At 38.9% G+C, this 27,876-nt stretch overlaps 1 protein-coding gene across 5 annotated transcripts; it reads left to right on the plus strand.

Moving 5' to 3' along the window:
• LOC307173686 (uncharacterized protein) lies at window positions 1-27,773 on the plus strand. 5 transcript variants are annotated; one of them, XM_079897007.1, is made up of 15 exons: window positions 1-295; window positions 412-610; window positions 747-871; window positions 985-1,073; window positions 1,195-1,340; window positions 7,298-7,402; window positions 12,340-12,444; window positions 24,201-24,238; window positions 24,543-24,647; window positions 24,758-24,835; window positions 25,001-25,125; window positions 25,322-25,380; window positions 25,559-25,696; window positions 25,887-25,915; window positions 26,990-27,773. In XM_079897007.1, exons 2-15 carry the CDS (start codon window positions 412-414, stop codon window positions 27,089-27,091), a joined length of 1,443 nt encoding a protein of 480 aa, XP_079753133.1. In that variant the 5' UTR covers window positions 1-295; the 3' UTR covers window positions 27,092-27,773. The 5 variants fall into 5 exon arrangements, with proteins under 5 accessions (XP_079753133.1, XP_079753131.1, XP_079753135.1 ...); XM_079897005.1 differs by lacking the exons at window positions 25,001-25,125; window positions 25,322-25,380; window positions 25,559-25,696; window positions 25,887-25,915; window positions 26,990-27,773 and adding exons at window positions 19,966-20,094; window positions 20,303-20,404; window positions 20,607-20,714; ... (1 more) ...; window positions 21,233-21,352; window positions 21,558-21,641 and having other exon boundaries at window positions 68-295; window positions 22,234-24,829; XM_079897008.1 differs by lacking the exon at window positions 12,340-12,444 and having other exon boundaries at window positions 69-295.
• The last annotated feature ends 103 nt before the right edge of the window (window positions 27,774-27,876 follow it).

Raw genomic sequence — 27,876 nt, forward strand, 5'->3', positions numbered from 1 at the left:
GATACAAAATAAGTCATGTGTAGCCTACTTCCTTATGCACGTTTGTTGTGGGGCAGAAGGACAATTCAAAGTTGCTATCATAAGACCATTTTCCCCTTCGATCGTAATAACTGAATTCGCCAAAAGAGGGCATTAGAAACCATTTAGCCAACTTAAATTGGGCAATAAAATAGCCTATCTGTTGAGCTGACGACGGACTCAGGGACACTATATAAAGGATCAACTGACAACAAGACACTTACTTTTCCTCTCTTATATCTTTAATCAGCAACGCGCACTGTAGGTCTAAAACAAGGTATTGTAATAACTTTATTACATTTGAACTTCAGTAAAGGCTAAGTGTCTATGAACGGGAATTGTTACAAGTCAGTAGTTTAAAATTGATGTTATTATTTATATTGGTCGTTTCAGATGTATATTGCAAGAGGTCTCCTTATTCTTTCATTTGGATCCATGCTGAGGTTCATCTCCTGTTACAGCGATGGAGGTTTGTTGGAGGATCAATGTCAAGAAATGAATATTGCCCATGATGGATCAGCACAAGCCACGGAATCCCCTTTCAAGGTCGAACCAGAAAGTGTAACTTTGACAGAAACGGCCACTATTACCGGTAGACTCTCTCTCTCTCTCTCTCTCTCTCTCTCTCTCTCTCTCTCTCTCTCTCTCTCTTAGTTTATTGTTTTATTAGTGTAAACAAAATGTTTTTTTTCAGATGTGTCATTTTAAAATCTCTCATTTTATCACAGTTACCCTTTCGGGTGGATCGAGAGAGTTTATGGGATTTATGTTGGACTCTCGTCAGTGTGATAACTGTACGTCTGTTGGTACGTTTACTTTGACGGACCTAGACAACAGCCTACTCATCTGTGGTGTGAGTCCTGCTGTGCACACACTGCACACAAGTTATTCTTTACACCATGTGTTAAAAGTTAGCAGCTATTAATTCATTAAACTAACGTCAACTGTTTATGTGCATATTTTTAGAGCAGAGTCGTTGTTCATCCTAATAACTTAGGGAAAAGCTCAATCACAGTGTCCTGGACATCCGGATCGGGAGGGCGATTTTTCTTCAGGTAGCTAGCCTAGTTTTACTGTGGAGCCTAATAAGACTAAATGAAACAGAATAGCATCATTATAATTGTGTTACGTTTCATATTATTAGTTTGCAAATCTGATCTTCAATTTCCTTTTCAGAGCTGCAGTTGTAGAAGACTTTTCTACGTTTTGGGGAAGGAAGCGGATAGATCTACCGTCCACAACACCACCGCCAACTGAAACCAGTGCGCATACAATACTAACTACAAGCCCAACAATATTTCCAACAGATTCACATGCCACGGGTAAGAAAAAAATACCGTACGCTATATCGTAATTTGTAACCTACTGTTTTTTAATTTTTTTTTTTATTTAGCCTAAATATTATTATTTTTTAAAGGAGGAATATTCACAATTCTTATTAAAAGTAATTGCATGTATTTATCCATGTATATCAATATTTATTTGAATTTACATGCCTTCGTAATTTTTTTATTAAAATAGTGTCCCCTGCCATGCCAGGACATCTGGGGCCGGTTGCATTAAAGATCCCGTTTTTTGTGTATTTTTGAAGCTTTGATTGTGTTTACAGTGTGCAATATAACATGTGTTCATGTTTCGTGTGTAAAAAAAACACAGTATTTTTCACACAATTTACTTATCTGCATACCGCTGTTTTCACTGTCCTAAGAACGGGCTGATGACTTCCTTGTTCTATGAAGTCCCTCCTTCAGAAATACGTAACGAGTTCTGATTGTGCCAGCGGTTCCTGTGTTGTGATCATTCGACAGCAGCTTAGCGCACGTTGCCCGGAAAGGTCACGCCTCTTACCATAACGTGGAGATGCATGCGTATGCACATAAATTGTAACCATTGATCTGTAAGTACAGCGTCCCTGGGAAGGCCAAACAATGGTGATTGGACTCCGGGATGAAAATAACAGCGTCTCGACGACATGGCGACAAACACACTCTACAAACGCAACTCTTCCTCTTCCTGCGCAACAAGACCACGCCCCCTTTTTTGTGTATTCCTGTGGGCGGAGGTTAGTCAAAAAACTGTTCTAGTGACGTCATTAAAGAAGGAAGTAGAGGGATGTAGTCCAAACCGACCGTTCACTGTAGGCGACTTCTGTTAAATAAAATATCTCGCTTGGCATTGAGCTTTGAGCTTTATAATTTTACAGATATTATTTATACTCTAACAACAACATTACACACTAACTAAAGTTTGAAACATGGGATCACGAAGAACAGGACCTTTAACCATTAAGGCTTGTCTTAAATGTTAGTCATCAAATTTTTAACCTTTTGAGTTAGTTCAATAAAAATGTAGGTTGGACTAATTTAATTCTAATGGGGATAGGCATTTTTCAACCTCTTTACCTGATTTACTAAAAATGAGTGGGAGATTATTTTGGTACAACACCGGAAAAACACTGACCACAGAGGCCTGTTTCATAAAACAAGTTTACCAAATAAGCCACGCTTATTTCAGTTAGTCTGACTCATTGTCAAGTGATTTGGTTTCATATAGCTAATTTAACATTGCTCAAGATCAGTCACTCTGGTAACTTATGCTGGGAGGGCGTATATTTTGATATTGGTGGAGATATCCCAAGAAGCTGAGGAATCAGGAAATGAATATGATAATGTATTAAAGTTTTTAGTCTATATTAACCTTAACATTAGCATACGTTAATTAATGAATTCTGTAATGTTACTGGTAACTAATAAAAACAAAGAGGCAGTTAAGAAACTTTACTCCGTTCATAGTGCAATGTCAATGTTTCTACTGTCTTGTTCCTTGCTTTTTGAAGAAGCCAAAAACATGTCTGCATCTGTCATTAAAGGAATAGGTCACCCAAAATTTGTTATGAGAATTTTCATTTTTAAGTGAACTATCCCGTTAACAGAAATGAACTGTTGGCATATTTGTTTTACATCAATATTGTCCAGTTTGTCCTGTTGGACATGGCACACAGCAATATTGTTAAGTATCACTTGTGCCATTGTTCTGAGCCATGTTTTCATTCTCCTAAGAGCACTGTAACTTCTTTCAGCCTCAGCTGATGAGACCTATACTTGTTCTGATGACTTGTTTTTCGGCGTTAGGGTGGGACAAAAGAGAGAAAGATGTCATAATTGCAGTCACTCAACGCCATTGTATTAAAAAACACCCTTGAAACTGTGTTAATTATTTTTTTGTAATCTACTGCCAATGTAATAACACAAAGTTAGGAGTTTAAATGCATAAAAAAAAAATTACAACATTACTATTGCAATATTGATAACTGAAAACTCGTCATCACAGTCTGTGAAAAAGGTCCGTAGCAAACCACAACAATCCAATCAATTCCCAATGGACAAAGTCACTTCCTGCCCTATGTTTTTTCTTGTTCAAGAAGCCATCATACTTATATGACCGAGATTCACTGGGGCTTACTGTTCCTATAGGCTACTGAGATTGAAATTGAAGTTCCAAATTGAGTATGCACCTTATTGATTGCCAATGGTGTTATACTGCATCTCTGTCAGTGTGTGAGGTGACAACTACAGCTTGTTTATAGGCAGCTGTTTTCGTTTGATTCATTTTGTACAATTCTTCTTCATTTAGTGAGTGCCCCACCAAAGAGATGTGTTTGTGTTGTTGTTGTTTTTTTTTCTTTTGGAAAAGTTTTCCCTGGTGAAAATACTTCTATATTTAATGCACATTTTTCAATTCAAATTATAGTCAGCATAACAATTTGAGCAAAAGTAGCTGTGTAGGGGATGATGTTCCCTTTTAAAACAATGTGCATTTTTATGTTTAAATTGTAAGATATTCAGATATAAGCTCAAGGGTGCCCACTTCCTGGGACAAGAAGGTAAACTTGGCCCAACTGATTTTAATTAAATATAAAATACATCTGATATCACTAACACTATTTGTCATTTAATATAGAATATAAACCAAAATAGTCTGTAATAATGTAATTCTGCATTTAAGTTGCAAAATAACAGAAAAATCATAAGTGTCGTTTAAGGCCTATTAATAGATATTTTAAGGGGCGTCAAAATGGCAATACTGAATTAGAAGTTAAGTAAAAATTACTTAATAACTGACTTAAAGGAGACATATCATGCTTTTAAATCGTTCCTTTTAACATATAAATCATACATTTGTAGTCTATATAAAGCGGAACTGCAATGCTTGGGTCTGAATTCCTCATTATTATGACCGCCGCTAGCGAAAGCGGTCATATAGGGATTGTCAAAGTTTTTTTTTTTTTTTCGTCATCTACTGAATTTTTCGTCAACGATACCAGGGACACCGAAACACCGGGGAACATGAAATTTGGTGGGCATGTAGCCCCACTAGACTTTTACGGAAAAATTTCGTTTGGTCCCCGGGGGCACTGGGCCCCCCCAAACCCAAAAAATGCAGTTTTTCCTAAATAACTACCTGAACCGTGGCACCGAGGATGAAGAATTTTTTATGGTATGTTGCTCTTAAGGGCCCACATCAACCTAGCCCATAATCACTCATTTGTGATTTGCGCCCCTCCCATAAAAAATGAAAATGCAATATTATTCTGCTTTAATCGCCCCTATCTTCAGTTGAGATGTTCAGAACTGCACCATATTTCATGTGTAGGCTATGATTAACTTGACATCCTCTGGGGGTATGCTAAGTTTCGTAGAATTTCATCCATGGGGGGGGGTATAAAATAAATTCATTTATGTGCACATTTAGTGACTGTACACTCATCGGCCTGTAGATGGTGGTGTTGAGCGAAGGGTTGCTGGTTTAGGATGATACTGTCACTAAGGTTGCCAACTGTCCCGAATTAGGCGGGACGTCCCGTATTTTGAGCCTAATTTATTTGTCCCGTGCGTGACCTCCCGTGTCCCGTTTTTTGACAAGCTGATAAACCACTGACTGATACAACAGCAACAGCAGCAGTGCTGACCACGACACTTGAGAATGATCACCGACACCTGTCATCATCCAATCACAGCTTTTTTTAATCACTGTTTTGAGACAAATCATTGTTTGATTTGCGAACATCCTCTGGCGTCTGGTCGATCCGCTTCAAGCCGGACTCGTCTCGCGCTAACGGTAATTTCCTTTCACTGTCCACGTTTTGATTTCGGCTAATCAATTTTGGCGAATGCAAACAACGTGATTATTGTTCATGAGTCTAACATCCAGCCAGGCAAGAAAACATGTAATCTACCTGAGGGAATAATATGCTCAAAAAACATTTCTGATTATTATTAATGTTTTAAAGCTTTTAGAAAGTACATAGAAAGCTTTTGTAACATTATCTTAACTGTCACTTTTGATTAATGTAATGCATCCTTGCTGAATAAAAGTAGGCAATTACTTTCTTTATTTTTTTTCCCAAAAAATAATCTTACTAACCCCAAACTTTTGAACTGTAAGCCTAGTGTATAATGTTAAAAAAGCTTTCTATTTTAGATAAATGCTGTTATTTTGAACTATGGTTTGTTTGTAATGTGACTTTTTTCATGTATGACATTAAAATTATTTTTAGAATTAAATACATAAATAGGTTAAGCAATACAAATGTGTTTATGTCTGATAACCTTTAAAACACAAACTTAACTGCAGACACTGAAATGACGTACACTGTGTGATACAGTACAAATATTTTGAGTGTCCCTCATTTTCCTATAAACAACCACGATTGTCCCGCATTTTCCTTTTCTGAAGTTGGCAACCCTAACTGTCACACACACACATGCAGGAATACAAACAAACGCAAGCATGCACACACACTGACATCCACACACACAGACACACACCCATACACACATACAAATCCACATGCACAGACACACACACACGCGCACACACATGTACGCACGCATACATACACGCACAGACACACACACACACACACACATACACAAACACACACACATACACACACACACACAGACAGACAGACATGCACATACTACTACTTTTTTTAGGTATATACATAAACACGCAATACAGCCAAATTGCTCCACGTCATTTATTTTTGTGGAAAGCCAGTGCAGGCCTGAGCGGCGGTCATATTTTGTACCGCCATGCGGTACATCTAGTTGTAGCTCCACAGGCCCCTTTTCTACCTCTTTTCTGATGTGCGTCTGAGAGCAACTCGTTTTGGTGTGGTCTCTTTAAATACAATTGAGACACGTCATACCCCGCCCCCTCTCCAGGATGCAGAGGTTCAACTCCACCCCGTTCGGCCATTTTTGTAGTTTGATAACAGAGATACGATTATAGCGGCACAGAAACTTTTTATTCACACGTTATTAACAAAATGTCAACAACGGAAGACTTGTCCAGCCAGCCTTAAATGTTCGAGCCAGAGTCGGAGCCGGAGCGAGATGAAAATGAAGACGACGAACCTGCAGAAGAACGTCTTCATATGGATGTATCGCAATGGTGTGTTACTGTATTTACACATGAAACTTTGGTCTTCCGACCTTTTACCACCGTGTCGATTTATTTTGATTAATATGTGCGAGGGAGAGAGAGCAAGACAGCGTCTAGTTTGGAGACGGTGAAGTCTTGTTTACACTTTCGCCTGGCTCCGAAGAGAGAGAGAGTGCGTGCGCGCGACCGGGTCTCTCTCTCTCTGCTCGTTCTTTCAGTTAAACATGCGCACTGTCATAAGCGCGGCAGTTCATCTACATTAGACAGTGTAATGAAGCGTGTGGGTTACTACATCCAACAACCGAACATTTTAACTTACCCTCTCGTAACTTCTGCATCCTTTAGCTTGGACTACAAAATTGCAGCGAGAAATAAAAATGGCGGATTGCTCGAAGTGTTGGGCTGGAAGTCAATGTCCTTATTTGGCAGTTCCGCTGCAAATACTGTGACGTAATAGTTCACAAAACGTCATAGATAACAGAAAAATCTGAACAGGTTGAAAAATATGACCAAAACAGAATATAAAGATATCAACGAAGCACCTGAAGAGAATAATTTCAACTTCTCTGTACTTCTAAACACTCCAAATATACAACAAAATGCATTTAAGGGCTAAAAAAGTGGATTTAGCATGATATGTCCCCTTTAAAACCATTTTTTTTTGGGGGGGGGGGGGGGGGGTATTAACATAAGACTTTTGCACAGTAGCCTACTATATATATATATATATATGTTATGTTTCAGAGACAATGTTATCAAAGACATTCATTGGCCTTTCTAAGTCAGTGTAAACACTGATGCTCTGTGATGCTTTCACCTCTCCTCACAGGCACATCCACAGCACCAGCGATCTCTGAAGCCAGCAGTACACAAACAAACCTAACTACAAGCACAACAAAATTTACAACATCAAATATAGACTCACAGGCTCCAGGTAAAAAAAATTATATATAATGGATGTATATATCTGATGTGTGATGCTGAACCCCCCCCCCCCCCCCCCCCCCCCATCATCTTTGTGGGGGTCTCTTTAAAAAAAAAAAAAAAAAAGCCTATGAGCAGGCGCGGTGTAGCTTACTAATGTAAATAAATAAAAATGTTTAATAAAAAAGCGTTGCTAACACAATTCAATTGAAATAGTACATTTGGTTTAATTTGTCGTTTAATGAGGTGTAATATATGTTGTTAGTGGTGAGAATTTAATTAATTTAAGCGTGTATTTAAGTGGTCCAGTGGCAGAACTTTTGCCAAGCGTGTCAGAGGTTATGGGTTCTAATCCGCACTCATATAGTTTTTTTTTCTCATCAAAACCGATTATGTTTATCAGTAGTTGTATATCAGGCAAGGACACGTTTGTGTGTTTTGTAATTTCACCGGAACGAATAGAGAGTCTCCACAACGGATTGAAACGCGCGTCCGAGTGAAGACTGTACGCAAGCCACAAGAGAACACAGTATCCGCGCCACTGATCGCAGCGGCAACGATTAGTTTATTCGATGCTCTGCTAGTTAACTGAAGATGTTTTATTTATTTGTATTGGTATATTAGTGCCGCGAGATGTTTCAAAAGTGGTGGGAATTGAACTTAGCAAAAAGTGGCGGTTCTACGATTTTTCTGTAACAGGGGCCATTAAGGGGCCACATGTTACATTCAGGGGCCAAATACAGGGTACATTCAAGCACACAAAATAATTTATTCAGTATGGTGCAAATACATTTCGGCAGTCTTTTTTTTTTTCAAACGCTCTAATAAAAAATTATGATTTAGAGGGTAACGATTATCGATTATTAACGATTTTTTTTTTTTTACTACTTGATACTTTTAAAGCAAAGTATTTATGATGACCCATAACGAACTTACTTCCAATACTTCCTATACTAATTTTATTAATAAAACAAATGAAAGTGATTTGGCAAGTCAACTGTAAGGTTACATTTGCCGGCATATGTCCCAACATTGCAAAGAACCAACAGGAAAATAAATGTGTGCCTGTACTAGCAGCAAACTTGTAGTAAATTAATACAAACTTCAGCATATTCCGAATCTCTAGCATTTAATAATAGACTTCAAACCAACATCCTCTTGTTATTTCCAATGAGCAATATAATCCTTCAGACAAAAAAACATTTTGCTGTAGCAAATTCACAAACAGTTTTCGTTCAAAAATATAGAATGATGTACCAGCAGCTTTCATACAAACATAATGCTTGTGGACTTACGCATATTCTGAATAATTAGTAACATACAAAGAAGCTCTTATTCACAACTAAATAATAAAGAGTTATGACTTGAAATGTTTGCTGTATACTACAATCAAAAACAGCTTATACAAAAAAAGTGAATGAACATCTGCAGAAAGCACAGTCAAAATGTAACTTTTTGTGACTGGCATTGCACATATTGCAGGGCAGTATAAGTAACATTACGTCGGTTTTATTTTGACATTATGAATACAATGCCCTCAAATGTTAATCTTAACTAAAATAAACATTTGTTTATAACTACTACAATATTACATTTAATTTTTTCCAAGGAGCTGTTTTGTTTTATATGCTCCTAAGAAGAGTCAATTATAGCTCCAGAATTGCTCAAAGTAAAAAGAAATCATATTTTATCATGCTAGTTTTAATTAAAAAAAGAAGAAAAATAAATAAATCAAGGAAATTGGCATTTCTTTCTTTTTGCTGTATCGAAAACATACCAAACCGTGTGTATCGTATTGAACCGAACCGTGAATTTTGTTACACCCCTTGTGGTAAGTGATAAATTACACTGGATAAAATAGCTCCACTTGTCTTGTACAAATGGTGTAATTTTGCAGCAGGTAGGCTAGAAAAAATATGTTTATGTTAGCTACCTGCCTGACGGCAAATGCTGCTTGTAACAAACAGTTAGTGCAACTTTTTTTTCGAACGGACGGAATTATAATATGTTTTTTATTGGGGGGGGGCCTCCATGTCCATTTTGCTTGGGGCCCCCAAATTCCTTCAAACAGCCCTGAGTATAACGTACGTATAACAGATCGGTTTACAGCATATTGATGTGAAAACTAAACAATACAGAAAGCAGCTCTCATACAAAAAATACTAAATAGGTAACAATGAAATCGCCAATTTTCCATACGTTAGCTTTTAACGAAGAGGGTGCCGTTCGAATTTGGCGCTCAGCCATCATGCGTGTCTGTTATGTGCGCGTCTCTGTTGTGCACGCCACAGACTGTCCGCACACTGCACGTTTGCTTTAGAGTTCCGTCAATATTACGTTATTAGGAAAAAAAAAAAAATTTTTTTAGAAAATCGATTTTTGACATTTGTGAATCGATTCAGAATCGTCCACGTCCGCATCGCAATCCATCTAAGAATCGATTTTTTCCCCCACCCCTAGGAACGGGGGCCAATCAGATTTCAGCAGGGGCCAGGGTGGCCCCCCTGTGGCCCCGCCTCTAGAACCTCCCCTGGGTGCGAACATGTCCCGACTCCCACCCATAAATTACGCCTATGTTAAAATAACACTTGCCTGATGGGTTATGCTACTGCTGGATCGGACGTTGACGTCACTTCTGTGAGTTGAGAAAAGTCAGTAAAAGTCCTGGCAGAAAGCGAAGCATAAGGATGTAGTGTGATGACGATCCGAGATCTCGCGAGATCCATGTGTTTGGCATCTTGTCCTATCTTTTAAGTCGCTACAGTAGTCTGAAGGAAAAAGTGTTCTATTTGTAATTTAAAATAATGGTGCTGATGATTTTTAGAGACCCCCACAGGTGTATGATTTTACTGCTTTCATGGGAGCTCATCCTCTCTTCAGCTCTCACTGGCTCCCACGTAATTCGAACCATGGTTTTAAGTCAGTTATTTATATCTTTTGCTGTAGTGTGTCAGTAGGAAATATCAGTTTACATTTCCAAACATTCTTTTTGCCATTAATTGTAATAATCCAGTGAGATTTCTGTATGCACAAGGAGTCTGACAACAGCCGGTATGATCTAATCTCACCATCATCGAGTCCGTCTGTGATTGATGCTTGAAGAAACCTTCCAGCAAAGCTACCTGAAAAACTATGCCCAAGTGTACCTGGACAAAAGCCGTTTTAAACGCAAAGGGTCATTACACCATATATTGATTTGAATTAGTTAATAGAAGTTAAATCATAAATAAATTCAATTTGTGATTTTATTTTTGAAAGCATTCTCACTTTACAGCATTTTAACACAAGTGCCAGTACTTTTCACAGTACTGTAGCTTTGCAGGAAGGTTTCTTCAAGCATCTTGGAGACGTTCCCGCAGTTCTTCTGGATTTAGTTTGTCTCAGTTTTTTCTGTTTCTTCATGTAATCACAGACGGACTCGATGATGGTGAGATTAGATCATCCTGGCTGTTGTCAGACTCCTTGTGCATACAGAAATCTCACTGGATTATTACAATTAATGGCAAAAAGAATGTTTGGAAATGTAAACTGATTTTGTGACTTATTTTTGGAAGTAGATATTTTATCACTGATAAGTGATGCATTTTAAAAAGTTGGAAGTCAAAACTAAAACTGTCGGAGGATCAGTATTTTACCGACTAACATCTGCAGCGTTGTCTCAAAGAGATGAGTGTTGCCCACACACAAAATAGCCGTGGCCACGATGATCAGCGCTGCATCTTCAACAGCTGACTCAGGCGTGATGGGCATTTTGTCTGAAGACACAGGCGTGGCATGCATGGCGTGAACGGTCTTTGGCTGGGCTTGTATAACGTGAAGAAGCTCTGGCTCGGCAGGCCTGACGCGAAGAAGCTCAGGCTCGGCAGGCATGGCATGAAGAAGCTCAGGCTCGGCAGGCATGGCGTGAAGAAGCTCAGGCTCGGCAAGCCTGAAGCGAAGAAGCTCAGGCTTGGCAGGCCTGACGTGAAGAAGCTCAGGCTCGGCAGGCCTGAAGCGAAGAAGCTCAGGCTCGGCAGGCCTGAAGCGAAGAAGCTCAGGCTCGGCAGGCCTGAAGCGAAGAAGCTCAGGCTCGGCAGGCCTGAAGCGAAGAAGCTCAGGCTTGGCAGGCCTGACGTGAAGAAGCTCAGGCTCAGCAGGCCTGACGTGAAGAAGCTCATGCTCGGCAAGCCTGAAGCGAAGAAGCTCAGGCTTGGCAGGCCTGAAGCGAAGAAGCTCAGGCTTGGCAGGCCTGACGTGAAGAAGCTCAGGCTTGGAAGGCCTGACGTGAAGAAGCTCAGGCTCGGCAGGCATGAAGCGAAGAAGCTCAGGCTCGGCAGGCATGGCATGAAGAAGCTCAGGCTCGGCAGGCATGGCGTGAAGAAGCTCAGGCTCGGCAAGCCTGAAGCGAAGAAGCTCAGGCTTGGCAGGCCTGAAGCGAAGAAGCTCAGGCTCGGCAGGCCTGAAGCGAAGAAGCTCAGGCTTGGCAGGCCTGACGTGAAGAAGCTCAGGCTCAGCAGGCCTGACGTGAAGAAGCTCATGCTCGGCAAGCCTGAAGCGAAGAAGCTCAGGCTTGGCAGGCCTGAAGCGAAGAAGCTCAGGCTTGGCAGGCCTGACGTGAAGAAGCTCAGGCTTGGAAGGCCTGACGTGAAGAAGCTCAGGCTCGGCAGGCATGAAGCGAAGAAGCTCTGGCTCGGCAGGCCTGACGTGAAGAAGCTCAGGCTTGGCAGGCCTGAAGCGAAGAAGCTCTGGCTCAGCAGGCCTGAAGTGAAGAAGCTCAGGCTCAGCAGGCCTGAAGCTCGGCAGGCCTGAAGCGAAGAAGCTCAGGCTTGGCAGGCCTGACGTGAAGAAGCTCTGGCTATATACATGTATATGTTATGTTTCAGAGACAATGTTATCAAAGACATTCATTGGCCTTTCTAAGTCAGTGTAAACACTGATGCTCTGTGATGCTTTCACCTCTCCTCACAGGCACATCCACAGCACCAGCGATCTCTGAAGCCAACAGTACACAAACAAACTTAACTACAAGCACAACAAAATTTACAACATCAAATATAGACTCACAGGCTCCAGGTAAAAAAAATTATATATAATGGATGTATATATCTGATGTGTGATGCTGAACTAAACTCTACATGAGTTTCTAAAGGTTTTTGTATTCTTTTCACTGTTCTGAACATAGACTGTTTTATGTGCAACAATAGCTTGCTCAGTGTTCATTAAGAGCAGGCCAGACCATTTAAACATAACAGGATTTTAATTCTTTAATTTTTTCATACACTATGATTTAAAATAGTGATGAGTTTAATGAAAAAAACTTTCCATCTTTTCATCTCTGTAATCCCCCCTGCCTGTTATTTTTGGAAGTAGATATTTTATCACTGATAAGTGATGTATTTTAAAAAGTTGGAAGTCAAAACTAAAACTGTTGGAGGATCAGTATTTTTCCGACTACGATCTGCAGCGTTGTCTCAAAGAGATGAGGATCTAAATGCAAACAGTTTATTCCAAACGTGCACAGTTACAAACAGACAAGGAAGCGAGGGCATGACACAAGGTGAGACAAGACATGGCAAAACCACACTGCAACATTTAAGTCCCAAACTCAGACAGCACAGTACTGAGTTCGTTACAGAGCCCCCCACTTAAGGAGTGGATTCCAGACTCGCCACACTAAAGAGTTCATGAAGGTAGTGTCGAGGGGCATAACGGAGGGCCAGGCCCGTGAAGGGGGACAGGACTTGGACTGTGGAGCGTTGGAGTACCTGGGACGTGGAGCGCTGGAGTGGCAGCTGGACTGGCGGCGGCCATCTTGGCCGAGGGCCCTGGCATGGCAGCGGCCATCTTGGGACGAGACTCTGGAGGGGCGGCGGCGGCCATCTTGGCAGGAGGCTCTGGAACAGTGGCCAACATGGCCGTGGGCTCAACGGGTTGGATCCGATGTGTGTGTTGCCCACACACAAAATAGCCGTGGGCTCAACGGGTTGGATCCGATGTGTGTGTTGCCCACACACAAAATAGCCGTGGCCACGATGATCAGCGCTGCATCTTCAACAGCTGACTCAGGCGTGATGGGCATTTTGTCTGAAGACACAGGCGTGGCATGCATGGCGTGAACGGTCTTTGGCTGGGCTTGTATAACGTGAAGAAGCTCTGGCTCGGCAGGCCTAACGCGAAGAAGCTCAGTCTCGGCAGGCCTGGCATGAAGAAGCTCAGGCTCGGCAGGCCTGAAGCGAAGAAGCTCTGGCTCGGCAGGCCTGGCGTGAAGAAGCTCAGGCTCGGCAGGCCTGAAGCGAAGAAGCTCTGGCTCGGCAGGCCTGGCGTGAAGAAGCTCAGGCTCGGCAGGCCTGAAGCGAAGAAGCTCTGGCTCGGCAGGCCTGAAGCGAAGAAGCTCAGGCTCGGCAGGCCTGGCGTGAAGAAGCTCAGGCTCGGCAGGCCTGAAGCGAAGAAGCTCAGGTTCGGCAGGCCTGACTTGAAGAAGCTCTGGCTCGGCAGGCCTGACGTGAAGAAGCTCAGGCTCGGCAGGCCTGACGTGAAGAGGCTCATGAGTCATGACAGAAGAGGCTCAGTGTTTTCGATGGAGCATGAAGACTAGTCCGATAAAAAATAAGCGACTTATCTGAAAAGTCACTTTGGTGAGCAAGGTCCAGGAAGTTCTGTGTATGATCATCTATGGAACGGTTGCATTGACGTAGAAGGAAGAGACGAGCTCCAGGGGGTAAAACTGCTGCTAGATCCATCTGAGGGTTGGTTATTCTGTAACATCTGCAGCGTTGTCTCAAATAAAGAGATGAGGATCTAAATGCGAACAGTTCATTCCACACGTGCACAGTTACAATAATCCACAAACAGGCAAGACATGAATCTTGGCAAGGCAATAACATGAACTCCAAGGCAGACGAGGCATGAACACCATGACAAGACAACGCAACAAACATACAATGAGAAACTCAAACAATAACCAAGAAACCACTCGACCACTCAAACATGGTCCTATTTATACACCAGGGAGCTAACTAGATAACAAGGGGAGGGGCGTTTTGTTGGGGAAACTAACAAGGACAACCATGGTAACAGACAAGGAAGTGAGGGCATGACACAAGATGAGACAAGACATGACAAGGCAAAAGTACACTTCAACATAAAAGTCCCAAACTCAGACAAAACAGTACTGAGTTTGTTACACTGACAAACAGCAAATGGGAATGTGTGTAATGTGTATTACCGTATGTACAGGCTTTTCTACATTTGTAAATTGCAATGTACAGTTATTATTAGAGGGGTAGAATCCATAGCTCATTACTCACTACTCATGAGTACTTTTAAAGAAGCCACACTTTTACTCAAACTCAAGTAGTATTTTTGACAAGCACATTTATCACACTACATTTTTTAAAGTAATGGTGCTTTGACTTGAGTATTGTTTCAGTACTCTTTCAAATAAATTTGAAGTACTCTTTTTTTGTAAATGCTGTTTACACCTGGTATTACAGTTTTTTCAAATTGCTTACACAATTTCTGAAACTATGGCTCAATTTCTTGAAACTCTACACACAAAACCACAAAACACGCACACAACATGCAACATCTGACATCTCGTGCAAAAGCAAACACATCATTCAAAACTATTTTAACAAAAAATTGAGTAAGTATTTTTGTGTTTTTGCATTGTAACTCTACACACAAACATAACATGATTAGCCACACAAACTACACACGGATGTGAAAAATGTAAAACACTTCTATCTTGTGTCTTTTGCTTGTTCAGTCTGCAGTGGAGTATACAGGAGTTTCTCACACGTACATGTATGTGCACAAATACACTGTATATACAGTATGTATGCACAATTGATAAATGCTACAGTTAGTGAACTGAACTAAATCAACACTGAAGTGACTTGACCTGAATATTGACACTATTGGCTTGTTGGCCAAGCTGCTTCTCAGGCGATTTTGAATTTGTTACTACTGTGAACCTGCTGTGAAACAATCTTTTATCGTAGCTTGTATGTACTTATGTATATGCGTTGTGTGTGTATATATGTGTGTGTATATACACACACATACATTATGTAAATACACTCACCTAAAGGATTATTAGGAACACCATACTAATACTGTGTTTGACCCCCTTTCGCCTTCAGAACTGCCTTAATTCTACGTGGCATTGATTCAACAAGGTGCTGAAAGCATTCTTTAGAAATGTTGGCCCATATTGATAGGATAGCATCTTGCAGTTGATGGAGATTTGTGGGATGCACATCCAGGGCACGAAGCTCCCGTTCCACCACATCCCAAAGATGCTCTATTGGGTTGAGATCTGGTGACTGTGGGGGCCATTTTAGTACAGTGAACTCATTGTCATGTTCAAGAAACCAATTTGAAATGATTCGAGCTTTGTGACATGGTGCATTATCCTGCTGGAAGTAGCCATCAGAGGATGGGTACATGGTGGTCATAAAGGGATGGACATGGTCAGAAACAATGCTCAGGTAGGCCGTGGCATTTAAACGATGCCCAATTGGCACTAAGGGGCCTAAAGTGTGCCAAGAAAACATCCCCCACACCATTACACCACCACCACCAGCCTGCACAGTGGTAACAAGGCATGATGGATCCATGTTCTCATTCTGTTTACGCCAAATTCTGACTCTACCATCTGAATGTCTCAACAGAAATCGAGACTCATCAGACCAGGCAACATTTTTCCAGTCTTCAACTGTCCAATTTTGGTGAGCTCGTGCAAATTGTAGCCTCTTTTTCCTATTTGTAGTGGAGATGAGTGGTACCCGGTGGGGTCTTCTGCTGTTGTAGCCCATCCGCCTCAAGGTTGTGCGTGTTGTGGCTTCACAAATGCTTTGCTGCATACCTCAGTTGTAACGAGTGGTTATTTCAGTCAAAGTTGCTCTTCTATCAGCTTGAATCAGTCGGCCCATTCTCCTCTGACCTCTAGCATCAACAAGGCATTTTGGCCCACAGGACTGCCACATACTGGATGTTTTTCCCTTTTCACACCATTCTTTGTAAACCCTAGAAATGGTTGTGCGTGAAAATCCCAGTAACTGAGCAGATTGTGAAATACTCAGACCGGCCCGTCTGGCACCAACAACCATGCCACGCTCAAAATTGCTTAAATCACCTTTCTTTCCCATTCTGACTTTCAGTTTGGAGTTCAGGAGATTGTCTTGACCAGGACCACACCCCTAAATGCATTGAAGCAACTGTCATGTGATTGGTTGATTAGATAATTGCATTAATGAGAAATTGAACAGGTGTTCCTAATAATCCTTTAGGTGAGTGTATATATTTACACTGTTAGGGGGTAACAGTTTAGGATCCAAGGACCAGATGTTTGAAAGAAGACTCGGAGTCAGATTTATAATAAATTGAAGAAAGGTTTTACTGAAGATAGTTTGCAGTTTCATCAGCAGAAGTCAGCTTCAAGACTCACACAGGAGTTGGTAGGCCGCCCCCCTTACAGTTACAAAGATCACAGCAGTTATACCCTTCACCAAGTTCTAAGCTACGTCCTTGCTTCAGGTTGCAGTTTCTGATTGGCTAAGAACACATATAGTCTAAGCAAATTTCCACACATGGATAGATAGTATGTCGCCATTAGTCATTATAGTTGCTGCACGATTCCTAGACTTAGGTCTGTGTTGACCTCGGAGGTCGGAGAAAGGCGTCTTCAGGTTTGTTATTGCATCCCGAAGTGTTCTGCACAGAACATCCAACGCACACACAAAGGCACTAGGGAATCGCAGTTTCTCCAAGGTTGAAGAGGGCCTGAGCTAAATATCATCAGGACAAACTACCAAAACATAATGATAATACATTCCCTCCTCAGGAAGAAGTACAGATACTATTCACTTTAGTTTCTAGAGAAATACACATGAAAGAGTTACAATTCTGTAAATCAGTTTGTCACGTTATAGTTGGACCCCTGTAACCTTAACTTGTCAGCTAGAAACAGATAAAATAGACAACACATGTTGAGGGTCACATCAGAATGTACCTAAAAGCAGCTGGTTAACACTCACAGCAAACATATGATTAAAAGTATATTTTAATCACTCATTGAATATAGAAATGATTTATGTAGAAATACTTATCCTTGATTATTAATCACTAATTACATTATATTGAAGCAGCAGTGGATTCCAATCCACCCCCTTCAACACTATAAACAGAAATTCAAGGGGGTAAAAATAATTTCTTTCTTTCTCAAAACTGAGTTTTGATTTCTTTGTGATCTATTCTATGTTATAGTTATGTATAAGTGTTTTCACACATGGTCATTGGGTGTAGGTCATCAGTAAATGAGTGTGGCATGTAGAGAACTGTGTTTAGAGTTTTGCAAAAAGTTTTGTTTTTCAATTTCAAACTGAGTGTAAAGTTCCACTTTAAGTGTGTAAGCAATTTGAAAAAACTTTAAGATGTGTTTTAGACAATCGGGTACCAAGTGGATAACACTAAATACAGGTGTATTTATGTATACAGGGTCTAAAAGGTTTTGAGCTCGTCCACTTTCTACCATTTCCAGAGGGTAGTCGAAAAAAACCCATTCGACCGAATTGCTTTATTACGAAAGTAATGTAAACTAGTAAATCAATGTGTGTGTGTGTGTGTGTGTGTGTGTGTGTGTGTGTGTGTGTTGTAAGCCAGTTTATCGGTCCAAATGGCGGTCTCCTAGCCTGGGTGCCAGCCCGAACCCCGCCCACAACATTTTTTGGTCGGGAAGTTCGGTCTGGACTCGATCCATTGAGGAGTAATTATGCTCGGCTCCTAGAAGGCCGAGCCAATCAAATTGCCAGGGCGGGCTTTATACGATGATGGACAGATGGTCTGCGGTTACGTAATCACCCACGTCACCAAAGAGCGCTTGATTTGAATTAGTTTACAACAAAGACGACTGCAGCTGGAGAATTGAGATTTCACGAGTTCACATTTACAAATAAGTCAGATAGAATAAATGCGTAGGCTATATGAGATGTCACGAGTTCACACAAATAAGTAAGATAGAATAAATGCGTATATGACGTGCTGTCCGAGGAGAGGGCTGTGGGCTCGGTAGCCATAGGCTACCGGGCTGTGTTCCTGGTTGTGAGAGAACAAGGCAAGAGTGAGGATTCGGGGTGGTGGAGGGACCGAGAGATGCTGAAAAACTGTCAAGGAGTGTTAGGTAAGTTGACAATGCTTCCTCGGTAACGTTAGACATGGTATTGTTTGATGACAAGTTGATATTGGATTGATTATTTGTACGTGCTCCTCCCGAACTTTGTTTATGAAACATCATGTGTAGATTCCGCCATCGCGTCTGTTATAGAAGATATCGACAGCGCATTCATTTTAAAAGAGGAACAGAGAGCCGCGCCCGCGACATTTTGTTGGTTGAAAATATGAATGAAGAACATGCGTCATTTACTCCGTTGCTCTGATTGGTTGTAGGAGTGCAGAGGGTTTTTTTTTCCTAGTTCGGTTGAGACACGCCCCATAATCAAATCTCTATGGAGCGGTATCAGACTCACATTCTGACTAGAATATGAGTATGACGAAGTCAGGCTAGCGGTCTCCAATAATATGGGTTACTCTCTTTCCTTTTACGCAACACAACAAGATTAAATTAAACATCTGACTCCATAAATGAAAAAGGTTTTAATTATATCTTAGCATCATTAAAAGTGAGCGAATGTTTGATTATTCTTTTTAACTCTTTACTTATATTTTACCCATTCAAATTAGGAAGCTATGTCGCTCAGAGGTCCTCACGCCTTGTTTAACATGGGTCTCACGATCACAATCTCATCAGTTTTGGTCACTAAACAGAGGAAAATGCTATATACCTGAGATTGGTCGCGATTCACGCTTACACAATCAAAGATACTTTGGTATAGCCCCTGTGATTGCATACACTTGAAATTAAAGTAACGTTTACTTCAGTAGAGGTATGGCCACTATACAGATATAAGTCAACCAACTTTACTTGTCTTATAATAGCTTTGGATTGGCCATTTTATCCGTTTAATCTACTTGGGAAAACAATTTCAGAGTCAGTCAGAATAAAATCAAATGTAACAGAATATTACGTCACTACAAAATATTATGTCAGGTAAATGTATCATGCCAATTTCATAATCATTTCAAAGGTAATAAATACAAAACATCAAATGCTCTGGAATAAAGAGAAAAGATGTGAACCTGATATTAGAAAATACATGATTGCTGAGAGTCTCTGCCACTCTCAGCATCACGGGTTAATTTGAGCTACAAATCGCCCTGAGCCCCTTGTTGCAATTCATTATATACCCAGACCAAGACAGAAACTTTCACATGTAAACATTTGCTAACAATGGGAATTTGCATTCAGAGTTTACACCTTTTGTGAGCAGAATGCCATTTGCCTGGAAGACACGCCCTCCTCTGTGTGCAGGTTATCTCTAAACTCTTAAAAACTTTATTTACCTTTTGGTTTACTTCTTTGGGAATGAGACATTTGTACCAGTCGCACTGAGACATTTCAAATGATACCAAACATGTATAAAACTGTATGATAATAATTCACATTTAAACCATAGATTTTTGGGTGCATTTCAGGTCTTTTCATAAGAGAGAATTCCATCCATGAAAGAGATACACCACTGACCACTGAAGCCAACAGTACACAAACAAACCTAACTACAAGCCCAACAATATCTGCAAAACTATCAGATATACAGATTAAAGGTAAAATATATAAACCAAAATCATTACATATAGAAAAATCAAATATAACCACTAATGCAGGGCTGGTAATATATTTAAATATGTGTTTTTGAATGCAAAAATACTTCCTTATGTTTCAGAGACAATTATACATTACACATTCATAGGTTACTTCCGTTGAGTCAGTGTAAATATTGTTGCTCTGTGATACTTTCACCTCTCCTCATAGGCATGTCCGCAGCACCACTGACCACTGAAGCCAACAGTACACAAACAAACCTAACTACAAGCCCAACAATATCTGCAACACTATCAAATATACCGATTAAAGGTAAAATATATAAACCAAAAGCATTACATATAGAACAATCAAATATAACCACTAATGCAGGGCTGGTGATATATTTAAATATGTGTTTTTGAATTCAAAAATACTTCCTTATGTTTCAGAGACAACATTACACATTCATAGGTTACTTCCTTGTTGAGTCAGTGTAAATAGTGATGCTCTGTGATTTCACCTCTCCTCATAGGCATGTCCACAGCACCACTGACCACTGAAGCCAACTGTACACAAACGAACCTAACTACAAACCCACAAATATTTGCAACACTATCAAATATAAGCTTACAGATTCAAGGTAAAATATATGAACCAAAAGCATTACATATAGAACAATAACATATAACCACTAATGCAGGGCTGGTGATATATTTAAATATGTGTTTTTGAATGCAAAAATACTTCCTTATGTTTCAGAGACAATTATACATTACACATTCATAGGTTACTTCCCTGTTGAGTCAGTATAAATACTGTTGCTCTGTGATACTTTCAGCTCTCCTCTCAAGCATGTCTGCAGCACCACTGACCACTGAAGCCAACTGTACACAAACAAACCCACCTACAATCAAAATAATATCTGCAACACTATCAAATATAAGCTTACAGATTCAAGGTAAAATATATAAACCAAAAGCAAAATATATATAAGACAAACAAATATAACCACTAATGCAGGGCTGGTGATATATTAAAATATGTGTTTTTGAATGCAAAAATACTTACTTATGTTTCAGAGACATTTATATATTACATATTCATAGGTTACCTCCCTTCTGTGTCAATGTAAACACTGTTGCTCTGTGGTGCTTTCAGCTCTCCTCGCAGGCATGTCCACAGCACCACCGACCACTGAAGCCAACAGTGCACAAACGAACCCACCTACAAGCACAACAAAATTTGTATCAATATCAAAAATAGTCTCACGCACACCAGGTAAAATATATAAACCAAATGCATTACATATAAAACAATTAAATATAACCACTAATGCAGGGCTGGTGATATCTGTAAATATGTGTTTTTGAATTAAATTAAATACTTCCTTATGTTTCAGAGACATTTATACATTACACATTCTTACTGTAGGTTACTTCTCTGTTGAGTCAGTGTAAACACTGTTGCTCTGTGATGCTTTCAGCATTCCTCTTAAGCATGTCCGCTACAAGCTCTACAAGCTCAACAAAATTTACAACAACATCAAAAACAAACTCACAGGCTACAGGTAAAAAAAAGAAAGAAAGAATATAAACTACTGTTTGGTATTTTAATAATATATATTTTTCTTATAATATTAGAATGTATTTTAAAAAGTAATTTATTCCTTGGATGACAAAGCTGAATTTTAAGCCGCTATTACTTCAGTCTTATATACTGATTTGATGCTCAAGAAACATTTGTTGTTATTATCAATGTTAAAAAGCAGCTGAAGGATCATGTGACACTGGAGTAATGGCTGCTGAAAATGTAGCTTTGCCATCACTGGAATAAATTACATTTTTAAATATATTAAAATAGAAAACAGTCATTTTAAATAGCTATAAAAAAATATCTCACAATATTTCTGTTTATACTGTATTTTGTAAATAAATGTAGCAGTGGTGAGCATAAGAGACTTATTTCAAAATCGCAGGGCTGGTATTAATAACTTTAAATAAATTAGCAAAAATATAAAAAATATTTGTGTTTTTAATATAAATAAACTTGTGTTTCAGAGACAATTAAACACTGTAAAAACTGAAGGTGCCTCAACCTTATCCTGTTGAGGAACTTCAAAATGTATTTTAAGTGCCTCAAAACTCTTTCTTTTATAATAGGAGCCTGCAGTTCTTGCCGGAACTTATGGGATCCTTTAAGCACTTTGTATCCAGTTCTGATGTTCTGGAGTCACATTTTTTTGTTATAAGTTTCTTCTTTGTTAAAGTGTTAAATGTTAAATCTTATGTTACTAAATTACTGGTTATTGTATTATTTTAGTGTTGTGTGTTACTGTGAATTTTTTTTTTTTTTTTTGTATTTGTGTGCACCTTCTATATAGTAGTATTGACCTCAGCCATGTGGAAAAACTTATTGTGATGAGATTTAGTCTACACGTGTCTTTCCTTAAATTTATACACGTTTTTACTGTAAATTTAAGTTCAATTTGTAAAACCTAAAATGTTGCTACCATAGGCATTTTTTACGGTGAAGTTCTGGCAATTCACAGCTGCCTAAATTTCACAGATTTTTGTTACAGTATATATACACTATTTTACAGTCTATAAAGTGGTAGATGACATATGTTTGGGGTAGAACATATCACAGTATTTTTGGGAAACATGTTTGAAAACAGTAATTATTTTCGTAACTCTTTTGCACAATGGAAAGGTTTCATGGATGGTTTCATGGAAAGGTTGTCTGTGGAACCACGGATGCCAATGTAAGGCAAAAAGAACCTCAGATACTTTGATCTCATGAGATATGGACAACACAAAAAAATACAGGCATTTGTCTCCACACCCCACAAAGTGAAGATGCGGGAAAGCTTCTTTCCCTCCTGTCCTTCCTTCACATTTGCCCCTCCCCCCCACTTCCTTCTCTTTACCCATTCCCCCATACACTCAGTTCACTTAGAATGATGTCAATTCTATGTCAATGCAAGTGAATTAACAGTCATGTTTGGTATAATCTGAAATGTCTCTGTTTGATTGGTACAATGATCTCATACCCACAGAAGTAAACCAAGAGTTTAAGAGTTTAGGGATACTTTGTTACTGTGGTGGATGTGCCCTCTCCCAGGGTCTTTGCAAATTCCTATCTTAAGTTCATTCCTCAATTTGGGGGATGTTTTGTCTTGGAATGAGTATTTAAAGAAATGTTGCAAAAGCAATTCTGTATAGCCAGATCAGCCCATAGTACTGAGTGTCTATTTTTCTGATGTTAGGTATGCATCCTTTACTCTTTATTTCTGAGCAATTGTCACGATACATTTACCTGACTAAAAATAAATTGTTACATTTGAATTTATTCTGACTAACTCTGAAATTATTATCTCTAGTAGATTACATTGTATCCATTGTAACTGCAAATCTGCGTTCAGGTTAATAACGGACTAAAGTCCGGTATTAAGTGGAGTATAGGGCACGCCAAGTGAGATTTTAGAGTGCCGGCTAACCGGTTCAAGTGTACTAAGTGTAGACCAGACCTACATGGGAAACCATGGCATGACCGAACCAAAGCTACCATCAGAGAAAGTAATATTGGTCGGCTTATATCTGTAGTAGTGATCGTGACCTCTGACTAGAGATAGTGTTGCTTTATTCAAGTGTATACGGATCTATGGGGACTATACAAAATACTTTTAGAGAGAGCAAGCATTGGAGCGGCCATCTAAATAGTATAGTCAATTACCTCTGTCTAGTGACCAGACTGGCGAGTGGGATCTGCGTAAAAGAACGGCCAGTGCAAGACCCATGAGCGCCATTGGTATCTGAATGAACTAGTACAATAAGAGTAAAGAGTTAAATAGAATAATCAGTTGACTAGATAACTTATATAGATGGTCAATAATCAATTGTCATTCTAATCTAAATTCGAGGTCGTGATAAAAGATAAGTCAGATAAAAGTTTAATTGGAATTAAACTACTTTTTCACACTGAAAAGTCAGAACCCGCAGGTATCCTTCACCCGCTCTATTGGAAACCGTCATTGGGCCAGCGGGCGGGCCTTACACCAATAAAGAACCTTTATATTTAAGAGCATGATGATAAATCTTCATTTGTCATTTGTTTTCATTTATTGTAGTTACACCAACATTGCCTTCTCAGTGTGCGCAATATATGGTATGTAGACTATGCATGTTGCTAAATGGTATTTTATTGTAGACTATGCATGTTGCTAAATGGTATTTTATTGTAGCAAGCATGTTTATAAATCAAATTTTCTCATGATGAATCTACAAATGCAATTAGGTTTTGCAGTCTTGCACGGCTTGCTTGCCTCTATCTCACTAATTTTGCCGTTTTGCCTCTTGCTTCCATGAATATCATTTTCATGATCTGCATGTTGGTTATTAAAATATGTATATTTGACTATCGATGTTGTTTTTTCTACTTTACGTGAGTGTGTTTGTATTTGTACATTTAGTATACATACCAGAGATGTGTTTTAGCACTGTTATTGTTCAGTCGCCTCTGTTTTCTTGGAGGCTCTTCACTCCTGGTTATCATTAGACCAGTTTTGAAAAAAACGGTAAGTGTGTCAAAAAACTTTATGACCTCCATTTTAAATTAACAGATTCACACTAAATCCATAATTTCAACATAATTTCCGCATATGGCAAATAATGTATCTCTTCACAGGCAACCATAAGTGCGTCTGTCCTTGAACTAGCATCCAAAACTATTGCTGTCATCCTCGTACTAATAAAAACAATTAAAGTAAGGATTATTTTTCTGCTACATTACATTTTACTTTATGACAGACAGTATTACATTGTTTAAACTGAATATAAAACTTTATATTAAGAATAAAAAGTAAAAGCATTAAAGGAAATTAACATCCAATTTAGTTCCCATTTCAATCTGTGCATATTTCTGTGTTAGTATGAGTGCGTGTACGAGTGTTCTGGTTTCAGGATTGTGTTTACCGTTTTGACGGTGGTTGCCATGGTTTCAAGCCTGGTGCACACTATCATTGTTTTCCTTCACTGCGGGCCAAGCCATGAATTGTGAGTGTTATCTTTAGCAACATATCAGCGCCACTGGTGTGACCGAAGAGAAATGCATAAAATAGAAATTATAACCTTTTCCAAACGGGTTTTGTCTGCTAGCTCCGCCCCGAACTCACACCATTGGTTGATTCAGTGTTGCAATGAGTTGTTTTATGGTCAGGCTGTAAAACGTCTGTGTTTTGAATGCTTACAGAAGGACGTGTTGGCTCTGTGCCATCGTAATGGTTGACCTAATAAATACTACCATTACAAGTAAGGTTCAGTATTTCACATTCTTTATTAGTAAATTAAATTTTTCTGTTATGTTGTATAAGTTTGGTGTAGGTGTAAATACTCATTTACTCATCCAAACGTATTAAAAGCTAATTTCAGATTTATCTAATTAATTTTTTTTTTTTTTTATATAATCCTTTTCTTTCATGTACTATAGCCACTGCAATATTTTTTGGAATGTCGTGCTTTGAGGATTGGCTGCCAATATTAATGGGAGTTTATGTTGTTCTGGAGATCATGTTTTACCTTGGTTCAGGTTGCTATGAAAAATACCAGACAAGAAAAAAAGTCAGAAGTAAGTATCCTTGGTAGCCTACCAGTTGATTCAAGGCACAAGACAGATTCCCACACAAGCCTCATAAATAGACTCATAAATGGATTTTAAAGAATGCTATGTGTTCTCTTTCACACCCAGACACAGTCTTGTGTGTGCATGTCCTAGAATTTATTAGCAACCTCATTTGTTTGCATTTGTATGTTTGCAGGAAATCAGAATCAGACTCGGGAGAGGAGGGTAAGTGAACTTTACATCTGTATATCTTAGATCTGTAAAGATAAAGCCATTCCAGTTTCAGTCAACCTGCTTAATACACATGTATATCACTATAAAATAAACTTTACAGTGTATAGAAACACACACAGACCCACACAGATTTTATGGCACTATAGACGAGATCCTTACAGATGAAAAAAGGTCTACACAGCCCATTTAAAACTGCTGGGTTTTTTGTGATGAAGAAATGAAACAAAGATAAATCATATCAGAACATTTGCACAATTAATGTAAACATTACTACATATGCAATGCCACTGAAAACCAAAGTGACACATTTCAAAGGAAAAAAGGTGTGCACCCTTTAATACTTGTGTATCTGTTGAGAATGACTAATCATCAAGCTCAAGCTCATGAATTTACACAACACTGTCAACACATCATGGGTGTGCACAGTTATGCAGTTAGTTATTCCAAGTTCCTATTTGGTCCCACTTTATATTAAGTTGAAATTATTAATTTGATACACTGGACTTATTGTGTACATACATATATATATTTTTTTTTACATTGTACTTGTATTTTGAAAATATCTGCCCATAATTACAGCTGTAATTAATGTATGTAATTACACTGTTGACCCTTCTCTTACACCTTAACCCACCTTTAAACCTACTCATATACTACACCTGTCCATAACCTTATCACACCTCAATAGCAGCAAAAGTGTTTTACAATATACAATACAACATGAACACAATACGTACATTACTTATTTTTCAATGTAAGTACATAGTACTTAAAGCCACTTAATATAAAGTGGGATCTTTTATTTTTCTTTGAAATGTGTCACTTTGGTTTTCAGTGGCATTGCATGGTTGTAATATTTACATAATTTGTTTTTTTTGAAGTTTGATTTTTGTTTTGTTTTTTACATCACAAAAAGCAGCTGTTTTAAAAGGGGTGTGTAGACTTTTTATATCCACTGAAACAGGTTGACCTCATCATCTTAGGAACTCACAAAATGATAAGACCATACAATTATATTGTGATATTACCTTAAATTAAGACTTTTCTTTTTTGTTGTTGTTGCAGAGATCCCCATGGTTGATTATGTTTATAATCTTTACAATTCTTAATGTAATGTTGACAGTAGCACTTATTACAGGAGTGTCTTTGGTCAGAATGAAAAATTGAGAGACCGTCTGCAGATTCTTCAGTTGGCAATTTTTTAATCTTGGTACCTTTGAAAGGCTGAGCAAAGTGGGTGCAACTCTTTCCAGTTGTAGTAGTACATCAGTATTCAGTAATCATTTTAAAGGATACATGTGAATTAAAGATGGTAAAATGCCCTTCATCATCATAACTTTGTCTGCTTTTGATGAGAATCCTTCCTTTTATCACTGATAATGTTGAACGCTAAAGTGATTGCATAACTTCTGTTATCTAAACGTTCAGGATAAATCCTACGTTTTCTATTCAGTTCTAAGAAAAACTTTAACCTTGAGCAATAAGAAGTTAAATAATGACAACAATTTTAATGGAGATTAATTATATTGGAGTCAGATAAACTGAAATCTGCACTATATATTATAAATGCTTTTTGTTTCCGATTATTGGTTCAAAATAGCAACGTATGCTCCAAGCCTTACACCTTTTTTGTACACCTTTTTAATTATTCTTATGAATTATGTATCTGAGTTTGTCTGTTTTAGTATTTTGACACTAAAATATTTATGCAATTACAATTATACAAGGCTACATAGCAAAATAAACAAAGAACAGTTTCGATGTGTCATGTTTCCTGTTTCGATGTGTCATGTTTCCTGTTGTTTTTCTCATTCCATCAACATTAAAAAGCAGTTTCTTGGGTAAAACCAATTCTCTGTTTATCTTTCTGCTTAACTGTCATCAGTTCAAACCTCTGCCAAATGCTTTGTTTGGGTGTTTCTCAATCGGAAGGCTTCATTCTTGTAAAGCTG

Source organism: Squalius cephalus (assembly GCF_949319135.1).
Source record: "Squalius cephalus genome assembly, chromosome: 16".
Taxonomy (NCBI): Eukaryota; Metazoa; Chordata; class Actinopteri; order Cypriniformes; family Leuciscidae; genus Squalius; species Squalius cephalus.

Excerpts from the sequence above, each read along its gene's own strand:
- LOC307173686 (XM_079897005.1), top strand. The coding sequence starts at position 412 with ATGTATATTGCAAGAGGTCTCCTTATTCTTTCATTTGGATCCATGCTG. Across the intron at positions 1,341-7,297 it reads AACAGATTCACATGCCACGG|GCACATCCACAGCACCAGCG; the intron begins GTAAGAAAAAAA and ends CTCTCCTCACAG. Across the intron at positions 7,403-12,339 it reads TATAGACTCACAGGCTCCAG|GCACATCCACAGCACCAGCG; the intron begins GTAAAAAAAATT and ends CTCTCCTCACAG.